The sequence below is a fragment of the Paralichthys olivaceus genome, chromosome 11 (assembly GCF_024713975.1).
Source record: "Paralichthys olivaceus isolate ysfri-2021 chromosome 11, ASM2471397v2, whole genome shotgun sequence".
Taxonomy (NCBI): domain Eukaryota; kingdom Metazoa; phylum Chordata; class Actinopteri; order Pleuronectiformes; family Paralichthyidae; genus Paralichthys; species Paralichthys olivaceus.
In genome coordinates this window covers 13,017,730-13,031,553 of record NC_091103.1, presented here as the reverse complement: position 1 = coordinate 13,031,553, position 13,824 = coordinate 13,017,730, and the positions used below count along the sequence as shown (strand labels likewise).

At 40.0% G+C, this 13,824-nt stretch overlaps 1 protein-coding gene across 6 annotated transcripts in view; it reads right to left on the bottom strand.

The window, feature by feature from the left end:
• The window catches only part of gria4a (glutamate receptor, ionotropic, AMPA 4a), a 99,963-nt gene that overhangs the window by 30,094 nt on the left and 56,045 nt on the right, over positions 1–13,824 (bottom strand). For 5 of the 6 annotated variants that reach the window (XR_011244486.1, XM_069534049.1, XM_020088605.2 and 2 more), the window contains exons 8-13: positions 13,229–13,396; positions 11,777–11,881; positions 10,344–10,454; positions 2,750–2,956; positions 878–1,093; positions 471–631 (exon numbers count right to left, since the gene is read on the bottom strand). Coding sequence is in view for 5 of the 6 variants with exons in the window: in XM_069534049.1 (XP_069390150.1) it covers positions 471–631; positions 878–1,093; positions 2,750–2,956; positions 10,344–10,454; positions 11,777–11,881; positions 13,229–13,396 (968 nt within the window). In the remaining variant the exon portion in view is untranslated. Of the gene's footprint in view, positions 1–470; positions 632–877; positions 1,094–2,749; positions 2,957–2,996; positions 9,041–10,343; positions 10,455–11,776; positions 11,882–13,228; positions 13,397–13,824 lie in introns of those variants that run through there. The other variant, XM_069534050.1, reaches the window with a different exon arrangement.

Sequence of the window (13,824 nt, the reverse complement as noted above, 5' to 3'; positions counted from 1 at the left end):
AGCTGGACTCTGCCTTTTCTGTCGTGCTTTTGAAAAATTCATATACACCTAGAAAACTGCTAAATCTCCCACCAGTGCACATCCATACGGACATGAACGCTGGATGGTGTGCACCATCACTTTTTTAGTTTGTGTGTGTGTGCATGTTGGTGTCATCTAAATGTCCTGTAACACAGTGTGTTGGTGTATCAGTCCAGTTCAGTGAAAACTATCAAAGTGCTAAAAGAGGTGATTCACATTGTCAACAGTCTGAATCACAAGAGCCTCATACTACAGCACTGCAGACAGTGAGACAGACACACACACGCATACACACACACACACACACAAACACAGGCTATTCCCAGCCCACACACACTCTTATGAACACATCCTGCTGACTGACTGACACACACTTTCATTCTGTCTGTCTGACACACATTCACGAATGCTCTCTATTCGTCTCACACACTCCATTTCCCTCTCCTCACCGTGGTGAGATGTCGCAGCCCTGTTGCATGAAAGCTCCCAGTGAGAACCACAGGGAGTTGAAGATGCCGAACTCGTTGGGAGGCTGGTCTGTGGGGCCCTGCTCGGTGGCTCCCTCCTCTGGTTCCTCCGCATGCCATTCGTATGGACTGAAGCGACTCACCTGGGACGGAGAAGAACATTTCAAAAAAGGATTTAGACTATTTAAAAGTCTGTAACTGTAAAAAAAAGACTTGTGCAGGTATATAGAAAGCAAATAAAAATAAATTCTGAGTGAAGCAGGGGTCCACCTCCCAGCACTGCATTTGAAAAACATTTTTGGAATTCCAGGGAAAGACAATCTTTCAATAACAAACTTCTTCCACGTGTCACAATCCCAAAACCCAGCTCGACTTCTAAGATCACTCACCAAAAACAGCACAACACTGACTCCAATGTACGCGAACACTATGCACATCCAGATCTCGTAGGCCAGCGGGTCCAGGAAGGAGAAAACACCTGGTTTGGACTTCTGGGGCTTCTTGATCATGATGGATATACCCAGAGACATGAAGGGCTTCGAGAAGTCGATCACTTCTTCTCTCACCAGAGTGATGGTCAGCGGGGCCACAGCGATTTCTGCTTTCTGCAAAAACACGAAGGGAGAAAAGTATACACATTATTTTAAGTGCAGTACATTTTCATTAACTTCATGTAAAACAGGTGAGTGGGAATTGTCTATGAACTCTTTTGTCTGCACAAGGTGAGAGTCTGGGGAGGAAGATAAAAGAAGGAGGAGGAAATTGAAACACAAAAGGGCAGGTATAGTAGACAGGATCACTATAGGATGAGTGGAGTTTAAAGCAGGAGCGACAGAGGGGAGGCAAAGAAAGGGGATTGGTGCATGGGGGTGAGAGAACAAGGGGGAGATTATTGAAATTTGGACTTGTTGAAAGCAAAGAGACAGGGATAACCGAATGACAGGGAAGTAATTCATACATAGTAGGACACTGCCTGAATATCAATCAGTCAGCATTTGCATGTGTGGGCACACACGAGCAAAAAACTGCGAGAGTCAAAAACATTATTCATTCAGCACACTGAGTATCTGTTTCTGAGTAGCTAAGTGTGTCTAAACAGCGTCTGCAGTCTTATCTGGAAAAGAGGCTGCACAAACAGCATATCAAATAACATCCTCCCCTACAAGTGAAGATGAAAGGAGGATAAACAACATAAGAAAGACAAGGAAATCAGAAGAGATATGTAATAGAAACAGGGAAGGAAAGGGCAGAGGAATATATAAGAAAGAATCCACAAAGCATAAGAGAAAGAGATTTTTTTGAGTTACAAAGCAGAGATGAATGTACTCAACATGAAAGAAAAGGGGAGGAAAGTCTCAAAGATAAACAGAGAGAAAGGGACAAATATATAAAAGCGACTGTGAAGAGATGCGGAGGATAAAATGCAGAGATCTCCTCACTGTTGCAGAGGAGTCGTTGCAAAGGGCTGCGAGTGTTTGGAACAAATCAAACCTGATTAGTCAATGCAGCGGTTCTGCTGTGTCACCTTCCACTACACACATTCTGGAGGCTAATTAATTCTGTTGCTTCAGTCTGTTCTGCAGCAGCTTCTCCACTTTCAGCTTCCCGCTAAATGCCGACAGACACTGTCCTCTGCATGTCGATAAAGTTTGCATCGACACAGTGATGTGAAATCTGCAGGCTGTGCATGGGGCGTCAACAGCGGCATAATTAGCCAGCTCACCAAATTCTCAAGAAATAAAGAGTAGGCGTCTAGATAGAGCATCTCAGAAGGAGACTGGGGTGGTAACTAAGGAGATGCAGAGCTCCAGATAAGTTTATGCTCTGAGTGAGATATTTTGAGCATTTCTCAGCTCGATGGCCTATGGTGGGGTCACAGCAGCAGGGTCACAACAAATGCAATGTAATAGCTCTGCAGTTTGTACTGCATGGCCTCTATGAAGATTACAACATTGAAGTTATGTGGAGGCTGTTCCAGAGAACTGCTAAATCAACAAAAAAAAATTTTGTGCCCAAAGATGTGTGTTGATGTTACAAAATGCTGTGAAAACTCCTATAAGACGTTACATTGTGATGAAGAGGTATACATGTCTACATAACGCAACTTAGGTCAGAATACTCCCCATATTAATTTGATTATTAACTACTCCAAGTATGACCTTATTCAGTGTCTTATTCAGACTATTGTCGTAATCGGGTTACTATCAGAATATTGGTGTCCAGTGAGAATACAAGTCCAAATGTTTTCCATCCAAACTTACCCCATACACAAGCTCTCCAACCATGCCATTCCATATCTTCGTCTCCGGATCTCTGGCTCCGTATTTCCCATCTGGTACGATCGAGATCTTGTATTTGATTCCGATGTGTTTGGCAATCTCCGAAGCCAAGTCCACGCAGTATCCTTCAAACTGGTCGTTGCCTTCGTAAAGCTCCCAGTTCTTCTTCAGCATCACGTAGGGACCCTCCTACAAAAGCAGCATAAGGGGAGAAAGACACAACTGTTTGGAGGAACATGACAGCAATTATTCTGAGAGAAAAACTTATCAAGAGGAGGCAGGGGTTTGGTTGTAAACATTGCACCAGGGAAAAACACATACGAAGAAAAATGATAGCAATGAAAAAATACAAGTGTATACGTTTTCAAAAGAAACTTATATTACTTTTTTTTTTTTATTATACCCAGAGGGACTCAGCTCAATGCAGCACACCAGTGTAATGTTGCAGACAGAATTCAAAAGAGAAAGAGGGAAAGGGAAACAGGAAACCAAACAATAAACATTTAAACTCATAAATACACATGCACATTATCAGAAGAGAGGCAATCTAAAAGTCACACATTATATATAATATTCATGTTTCCAATGTTTTTAAAGAGATAGATGTCTTCCAGGTGAATTATCTTGTCAAGAAAACACGAAACCAAAACTTGATAGAAACAGTTGCACAGTTTATAAAATGGTTAAAAAAAATATTAAAGTTGGATTTTAAGAGAACAAGTCTGGGGTAGATGTTTTATATCCTGTATTTCTGACTGCCAGGCCCTGGTTTATGCCTTTGTCTGACTCAACATGGCTCCACTGGGACCTTCACCTGACTCAACACTAAAGCTGAAAAGAGAAAAATGTACAAGAGAGAAAGGATACACAAAAGAAAATGGAAGGAAGACTACTGCTGTGGTAATTGTGGCAAGAGGTAGAATGATACAGAATGATTTCTGTTCATGCAGGTTATAAAGATGAAAGCAAAGAAGGGCTTTAATGTTGCCTAGTGAAATGGTGAGTGTACTAATGATGACACACAAAGACACAAGCATGTGCATGATAACAGACAATCATGCCCACACATTACAGCTGCGAGGATATCCACAGAGGAAAGAAGAGAAAGCTTTTTGAGTGACAGCGTATCCATCCGCAGCAGTGAGTTATGGTATTATGCCTGAGGCTGCTCATCCTGTGATCCAACTGAAACCAAGCCCATTAAAATGCTTTCAAACCCTTTTTAATCAAAGACTAATCTCATCTAATTAATCAAGCAGGCTTATTTTATATCATCAAACACTCCCAAGCTATGAAACTGTTTATGAAGATCATAAAACACAATATATTTTATATAGAATTCTTCATTTAGGGAAATTGGTTCACATTTGAAAGTAGACAGTGGAGTCAAAGAGGATTTTTACACTGACGTGTCTTAAAAGGTGTCAAGTGAGTAATAACGTTACTCTCACAGAGGTAACGGTAACATTCCACCAAAGTGAATTACACAGAAAGCATCTGTCGATTGGAAGAGACAGGCAGAGGGATTAAAAAGCCATACAATGGAATGTGATCGATACAAACAAGACCTACAGAGGGAAACTGGATTTAGAAGTTGATTTTCTCTTCTTTAGTAAACAAAGAGCTTCAAATAAAACAAACCTTCCCATTTGTGAAGTGCAAAAAATCATAGATTTACATATAAAACAAACAGACACATTTTAAAACAAACAAAAATATGCAAATGTCTCAAAGAAACATTATTCAGTCATCACCACAAGATCTTTTAAAGCAAAATACAAAAAAAATCACACAAATAATATTTCAGCTCTTAATTTATGCTGCACAGAACAATCGGCATCATCATCAAATGCTAAAAAAAATGTTTTTGTACTGTTTCTGCTAAAATGTCATTATCACAGACATTAGCAGTTCCCGGGGGGCTCGTTACATTGACTCAACATGAATCATAGTGTTAATGAACAGCAAAACACTTTAAAGTAAATTCACTCTGTTAACACAGCCACCAAGGTTTCTCTGTGTTACTTTTTGCAATCATAAACTTGATGTGTGGTATGAGCTGCCGAGGGTCCCAACACATATTATTGATTAAAATGTGACATTACAGTGTGTGTACATGCCTGAAGGCTTCATTTATGGCAGATATCATTTGGTGCATTGCTTCAGATGAATAACACCAAGCTGCCTGAAATATCTGGTGCATGCTTATATGAACATAACTCAATTTAGACCCAAAGTCAAAGACAATACAGAAACCTCCCACAAAATAAAAGTAAACTAAACTCTTAGATTACAAAAAGAATGAACTGTAACCAGATGGACAAGATTACATTCACTGAAACTGATTAAAATGCTGCGTTACTCTGCATGTTTTGGATTCAGTGAAATAGAAATTGAAGAATCTGGTGCCATTTTGAACAGAGACTTTAATCCAACTTTGTACAGACATTTGTATCAAGCCATAAGATGGATAGAAAATATCAGCACTTTATACAATCATCTTATTCACTGTAAATTAATTCAACAATTCTCACCCTTTAAAATAAACAAGAGATAATATATGGTGCATCATTTCTATGTGAATGTTAAATGAGATGATCAAGATTTGTCTCTGAGATGTTTATCTTAGTTTATCACACAAAGACTAGAGTCTTGTCACCGTGAGACTAAAGAGTATAGTTTGTGCTCAACGTTAGATACGTATTCACAAACACACAGAGCTTAGTGTCCATACGGATGGACAGAAAAGAGTAGTACCACTGGAAATCATAGGGGGGCAGTGTATCCAACAGTTCAAGCAAGACGATTGCAGGACACAAGAAAGAAATGGCAACAACAGCAGAATGTTTAGAAGGAAGACTTTGCGAGTTGGTAAGTTGGACCAATGCTGTGATTGCTTTTGCCTCTTTTTTCAGAGGTACATTAATCACAACCTCATCCACTGTGGCAATGTTTGTTAATGTCAGAAATTCTGCACTGCCCTCTACTGGATGTGTTGCTCGACAACCATGCCAACGTAAAGGACTCATAGAGGTCTCTGATTTTGTCGTTTCTCTGATTGGTTTCACAGATGAAGATTAATCCAAAACATTATATGGAATGTCTTTGCATTGTTGTGAGGTCGTTCAATAAGTCTGAATGATAGCCCTTCTCCTCATTAAGATATGTTTGATGCATATTTCAGCTAATACAATAATGAAAAATAAAAGATTCTTGTTTGTATTTGGTTGGAGCCAGCCTGTTTCCAGTCTTCTGGCAGAGCTAAGCTAACCAACTGATGGCTTCATATTAAACAGACAGATGTGACAGTGGTATTGATCTGCTCATGAAACCCTTGGCAAGAAACTAAACTGTTGAATGATTCTTTTAGATGATCACTCATGAACACCGATGATGACATTTTGTTAAGCTCCTGTCCAGAAGCACAAACAGCTGTTCTGTATTGATTATTGACCTCCACAAATACAACTTGACTGGATCCTACAGTGGGAGGTTGTCATATCAGGGACTGTGCCATTAAAAATTGTAAGTGCTTTTTTTAAACTTAATTTTTCATCTTAAATCACTGATTCTCATGGGGAATCACTTCATTAATTTCTGTTAACAAGGAGAATGCAGCCAACTCCACTGCCTCCTCCTCCATTAAATTACCCTCTAGTTTATCGTCTTATAAGGTCAAGTGTTTGAAATCAGAGCCGCCTGCTTTGTTGAGTTAATTTAGTATTATGTAAGCAACTATACAGACACACAAAACACACACATACCAATGGGAGCTCAGCCAACAGTGGCACTGTTTCACTTTAGAGCCTCCTTAAGGTGTGTTATCAGTTAGCCCCAGACGCTTTTGTCTCAGTGTGATGGTAGCAATGCCAGTATAGTGTGTGTGTGTGTGTGTGTGTGTGTGTGTGTGTGTGTGTGTGCGCGCGCATGCACTGGATGATAGTACCTGTCCTTACTGCTGGTAAAGAAAGCATCATGAGAATCATGAATCATGGGCATGGCAGAAAAAGGGAGGTGAAAAGGGGAGAGAATAAGGAGCAAAGATCAGGCAGTTAAAAGAAAAAGAAAGGGAGGGAACAGTAAAGAAAAAATGGTGGAAAATCTACTGGAGAGAGGGATGCGTGGCATTTTTGCTGTGTGAAACTATAGAAGATCGCTGAAGGAGCGGATCAGAATACAGACATAGAGATAGCTACAGTGTGAATAGTAGACAGAAACAGATAAAGGGGAGGGGTGAGAAGGAGAGATAAAGGGATGGAGAGAACTTAAAATGGAAAAATAGGAGAGAGGGGCGGAAAATAGGAGGAATGGGTGGGTGGAAGAGGGAGAACAGCTTTGTAGAAGCAAATGGTTGGAGCTGATAAGACATGAAACACTTCACACTGGAGCCAAAGAGGCAGACAGGACTTGCTATGTAAGCCAATAAGTGAGCCAGTGAAAAAGAGACAGGCATCCAACTGGGCAGTCACCTAACTGTCCAGTCATTCATCCAGACTGCCAACACTCAATCAGTCCAGCATTTAAAAAGCCAGACCATCACAGGACAAGTTAGCCAGCCACCGAGACGTTTAATCAGCCTGCAAGCATTCTTCCAGATGGCCGGAGAGGCGCGCCAGGCAGTCGGTTAGTCACGGCCATGTTTTAGTCGGTCAATCACTTCAGTCATTCACTAATTACTGCAAATTACAGTACATCATCGTATCCAGTCACACGTGTGGCATACTCAGCCAGAAAGGTCATTCATCAAGTCAGTCAGCCAGATCACTGCACAGTCTGCTAGTCACTGAGTCCCCCTGACAATTACACCCAGCTAGTCATCCAGACACAAAGACGGTCAGTTAGCTGCTGTGCAAGTCAGCAAACCAGGTAACAAACCAGCCAATCAAAAACCTACCTGATGACAGTTTAGCCAATGATTAGACAGAGTCAGCACCCGCTTTATCGATCAGCCAGTAAACCAGCATCTACAATACTTTTCGTTCGTCAATATCTTTTCCAAAGCCAACTCTTTCAGAAGCATGCACAATTTGGCTCCTTTCAGATCTGGTATTCACATTTGTCAGAGCTAAGTACAGGTCTGATGCCACATAGGTTTACTCATACAAAGAATTTAATGTAGTCAAAAAAATATTATTAACACTAGAAAAGGGACTGTGCATTATTTTGCAAGCTCAATAAAAGCACTGTGCAATTTGGACAATAAGAAAATATATTTACAATTTGAAGTATGTACAGTTAGTCCATCATTGGCTACCTCGGGGGCTTTGTTGAGAGCTAACAAGACTAGCAAGTGTACGTTAGTGAAAGTCAATATCAAAGGACTTAACAATCAATTCCCGTCAATGCACTTTTCTCATGTGTGCATGTGTGTGTAATGTACTTTACATGTGTCAATGACTTATTGAATGAAAGCTAAAGAGCCTGCCTGCATGAACGACCTACATTTGGGTGAAACTGTCACATCAATGTATATTTCAGGAGGGTTTTAGGACATAACATATTCTCATACCTTTATTGTTAAAAAATTAAAATGACAATGTCATTGTGAAATTGTGTCAAAATTCAAATCTTTCTACTGTACCCTTCCATTCAGATGTTTGGATTTAGAAAACCTCTTAGAGAAGCACAGCATAGAGCAAAGTTGACTGAGTAGACATGACGGAGTAAATTTACAGGGTGACGGAGCAGAAAGATAAAGATGGAGGGAGAGCAGTAAAGTGAAGGGCTGCAGGACTGACAAGAAGACACGCGAAATACATTTTGGTCAGGTCATTTTTCCTGTAGGTGTCCTGTAGATTAACAGATAATATTTCGGTGATTGCAGTGTCCTCAGAAAGAGTCAAATCTGAATTAGCAGGGATTGTGAATGGTCCGGTGATTTTGCCACAGCGTCCCTCGCAGAGCTCTCGTTCCAACTGGGCTTTAGTTATGAGCTGAAGACATGAGCGCAGAGAGAAAGCATCCTAGTGCCATTGTCACTCTGTTTTAATACATGGCAAACCACTTCTAAACGAAAGAAATTATTTAAATAATCTTTTCAAATGAAATATACATCAAGAATAAAAGAAAGGCAGTTATGACAGAAAGAAAGAAAACCACAGAGCACAGAGTGTCCTTGTTCTGCGCTTTAGAGACACTCGGCCTATCACTGTCTGTCCTCTGTCTTTCCCGAGGGTTTACGACTCAGGTGAGTCTGCGTTTCAGTCTGTTGCTGTGCTCTGTCTGCAGACCCCGGCGTCAGTGTCGCAGCAGAGGCTTCCTCATCATCAGAGGCTGCAAAGAGGAGGAGGCGGCTGAGCTAACATTAGCCAAGGCCTGCTGAGGTCACCATCCACAGAGAAATGTGCAGGTGGAGGGGAAAAACGGGAGATGGGCGGGCGGGGGATTGAAGAGATGGGTGGAATTAAAGACAGACAGCAAGACATGGTGAGAGGGGGGGAGAGAGAGAGAGACAGCATAGCGGTGTTGGAAAAAGTCCGATGACAGACGGAGAGTAATGGGAGGGGAGCAACAGGGAACGAACAAACTTCGAAATATGTCAACAGCAAAGTCAGATTGTTTTGCACTCAGCTTTTACACCCACACAAAATGAATATAACACAAATCAAATAGCCACATATATGTGTGTTCTAAAAGGTATTGTATATTGACTCAATATGCATGCATTAAAAATAGGTTTTTTCTCAAAATAATTAATTTTACTGTGTATTTCCTCGTCTGGCTCAATGCTTCCCTGCTGTGCTGACCTGACCATGTCTAGCCACTAGGGGCTCTCGAGTTTATTTAATTCCTGAACACAGCAAAGTCTTTGAACAATCTTTCAGATATTTGTTCATGTCATGGCACCGAAGGGAGCACAACTAGAAATTGGGTCCGTACTTATGTGTTTGCTGGGTGAATCAATGTGCCTGGAAACAAAATGCTGAACTGCTGAAGCTCAAGCATCTGTGGCTTGTTTTTATCTCTGGGCTCAAATTAGTCTTTTGAGTCGCTTTCACTTGCATCACTTTGCATGCCCAATTGAATTAGACTGATTACATTTACAGGAAGGGGATGGCCACCATAAAAAGGCTGCAGATGGGTGAAGTGAAATCAAATGTAAGCAGAGGATGTGCACAAATCCAGCGATTAGCCTTCTTTTATCCTTGTTTGTGGAGGAAGGAGGAATAATTAAACTGGGCCGCAGACCGGTGTCTATGGGAAAGCCATTAGAAGAGACTGGACTGAGGTCACTTCTAAATGGTGATCTGAGGTCAGTTTTAGTTTTGCCTTCTAATGAGACATTAGTGCAATCTTCCAGCTGGATAAGTGCCACTCTCCCCTGGGTGTGCTCTGAGAGCTCCCTTCAACTTGTACAGCTCATCAAGTACCAACCTGATTCTTCAAATTCCGGCTCCCTTTTTCATACTCCCATGATTTCTGACTGAAAATATCTTGTGAGGCCATCGAGGCAATTTACCCTAGATTTTCATCACTGTGATTTATTGGAATTACTTGGAGAGACAGAGATTTGGGTGAAGCTCCACTTTAACAGTTACAACCAAACAGAAATGAAAGCAATCAGAAGGTACTTTACCATAATGGTGGTGACAACCACGGTGCGGTTCTCCATCGCTGAGCTGTCATTGGACAAAGCGTTTTCATTCTGGACCAACACAAGTTTGTCTATGTCGTTCCAGTAGCCGATCTGAGAGAAATTAGAGCGTGAAAAGTCTTAATAAAAAAGTCGTACATCTACGAGAATAGAGGTGTAATATTATCAAAATAATTCTACCTAAGTTTAGGTTGCACAAATAATTAAATACTTCATATTTTGGTTATGAGTATTAGGGTTTTTAAAAGTCTCTTATGAAGAAAGAAGTGGAGAAAGAAATGTTTGGTAGTGGTCAACCATGAGGTTATGGTCTCTGTTTCTTAAGAAATATTGAGATTGTTCAAGATTTTGGATCCAGGAGTGGGACTCCAGCGAGATTAGGTCCTCCTTCCTGGTTATTTCTGAGAAAAAATTTGTTTCCTGTATTCTCATAATACTATGAGTTCTTTTAAATCAGATTACAAATTTAGTCTATTTTAATTCTTTTTCTTGTTCAATTACGACTGTATTCTTGCTATATCATGACATTCTTCTCAATTAGCACTTTATTCTCATATTACGTCATTATTCTCAAAATCTAATGGATCTGATCATCTTCACATGGCCCTAGAACTCTGTTATTTTATAGCAAAAATTTAAGATGCTGACAATAAATCAAGATAGGAAAAAAAAACTAATAAAAGAGATATAAGAAAAAAAGAGCCTGAGTAAGATGGAAGTAAGGGAATAGAAACATTACAAAAGAGAATCAACAGTTCTAGCTCACTCCAGCAAATTTCCCATTGGAACTGTAGAGGATATTGAGAGATATTGAGTGTGAGCCAAGAACTTTCAATAAGCACACATTGCTGTCAAAGGAACACTTGAGAAGCTGGAACATAATGTTATGTCTTCATTACAGGTGCTACATGTATGCTTTTTTCCAGTAAAGACAAATTATGAGCACTTTAAACTACGGATTTACCTTCATACCTTTTGCAATTATGAAGAGGGATGATGTTCAAACTTTCGTTATTTAAGTCACTGCAGTGTTTTATGTTGCACCAGGTTGTCTGGGAGCTGCTCCAAAAAGCTACTAAAACCCAAGCTGCGACGGATATATCGGTGTTATTGAAAGATATTTACACTTAAGTAACTCAGCTCTTTGTTAGAGATTAGGGGGAACATTGGGCAGCAAATGTATTCATTTTTAACAAATAACCATCATGAGGAATCACACAACACAAACACATTGACAATTGCAGGAATCATCCTTTCATAGTAAGAGTCAGTTTAGAGTACGTTCTGTCAGTGGAGGTGAGAAATCACAAAATAGTCTTACAACAGCTGACGTATGTCGTATGTTTTCCGATGGTGTTAAACTCAATAATTTGAAGGGTCTTTTATATTGCTCCTCATCCATGTAGAGTGCTTACCTTGCGTGGTCCGTTGCTCTTTAATTCAAACACGTCCATGGTGTAGTTCACCCTCCGGCCATAGTGATCGAACTGAATGTTCCCTGTCAGGCCCTGAATGCGCACCTGGATTTATAGCAACAGTTATGGTAAGGAGTGAGGAAAATAAAAACAACACGCTCTGAATGTGAATAGGTAGAATGGCTACTGCAGAAAGTATCAACAAATGTTTTAAACTTTAACATGAGTTAGCAGCAAGGATATGAATATGAATAGTCCCGTGATAATGTCAGCCTCCTGCCACCCTCAAAGGATCATGGATGGAAAACAAGTGTCTTAAAGTTAAGATTTAAAATCATAACTAAATATAGGTTAGGGTAAGTCTCCCAAGTCAGGGGTTGCATCTTTCAAAAGCTGTATTTGAAGACAGATTGCGTCACAGTGGTGCGAGGTTGTCCAATTTCAAAGGCTCCTTCAAATGCGGATAAGAAACGCGTCCTCCCATTCCTGCGTAATGAAGGATCCAATGGGAGGATTCTTCCCAGGTCAACTTATCCCACAATTCATTGCATGCTGGTGACAAGCTGCTTTTCAAAAAGAGACAATGATGTAACGTTACCCTCATCATTGCATTGGGACAAGCTGGTGGCGCAAAAAGACAATCCTCAGTAGACTAGGCCGTCTCATTTTGGTTTAGTCTTTGCAATGTAGCCTTAATGTTTATCACTAATAGTTATTGTTATGTCTGAGTCCAAGTGATTGGACATCAATGCAATGTCCCCACAAGTATAGTGTGTGGGAGCTCCATCAACTTCACATTTTCATCAAGCTCCATCATCAGGTCATATAGTATATATATTTTGCAAGTACTCTTATTTCTTATTACCTAATACAAAAATCAGATGATTTCCATTGGCCTCAGCTGCAGTAATTAGCAAATGTTAGCATGCTAACATGATAAACCAAGACAGTAAACATTAAACCCTCTAAGTAGCTGTATATAAGCATTATCACTGTGAGCCTGTTTAATTAGAGAAACTTTAATAACTCAATATAAATGTGCTGCAGTGTTGTTCATGGTTCCCTATAGGCACTAAAGATTTACATTTTGAAAAATCTATATCCCTGTTCAGGATAATTCACACACCTTGCTCACCATGTGCTAAACATGTCACTCGAGGAACTTCTCTAACAGTTTTATCATTCCTCTTATTTTATTTTTACAGTAATTCACACTTGATACAGTGATCAGTGTTAAATATATTCGCACCTTTCATTCACACGTTATGTCATATCTTTGTTCCTACATTAATATGTCAGGCCTGTAGTTAACAATCATTATCTCTGTTTGTTCCAACCTGTTCCTGTTACCTGCTGTAATTCTTACTAACGCATCACTGGTTGTGTGTGTCTGTGTTTGTGTGTGTTTATGTATTTTGCAAGCCGTCCATGCAAAACTTTAAAACATCACACCTGTTTGAGAGCACGCTCCATATCTATTCCTTGGTTCCAGGGAGCTGCTGGATTGGCCAGGCAGTCACCAGCATTGCCACGGCGACTGATATCAATTTTCTGACGGCGCAGGGTTCGGAAGGCCTCGGCCATCACAAGAACACCATCGTACGTTAGAGACGAGGTATACTGAAGAACAGAAGAGAAAACAGACAGGGAAGAGAAAATGTTTATCATTTTGAGGAGTTTTGAAACTTTGGTGACAAGCAAATAAATAAATCCTTTGTAAGTCCAAGTCCATAGTATATCAGAAATTAATCCTCTCAAACTTGCAGTTCTCAGGTTGTGCAAAATATTTGAAAAGTGAGGGAAGCATTAAAAAGTTTCCAGTTAAAATTTAATGCGTTCCAAACTTTGCCCAGGAAGAATCCTGGGCTGAGGTATACCTACATAAAGCTTTAAATTATACACTGAAAATAAGCTTTTAGTAGATTTGTAGAATATATATTATTAAAACATAATACTTTTTTTCCAGACTTTACTGGTAAAAACAAAACTGTATATCACAAAGGATTACAGCAATAGAAGAGATTTATTTAAATTTTGGAATCCAAAAG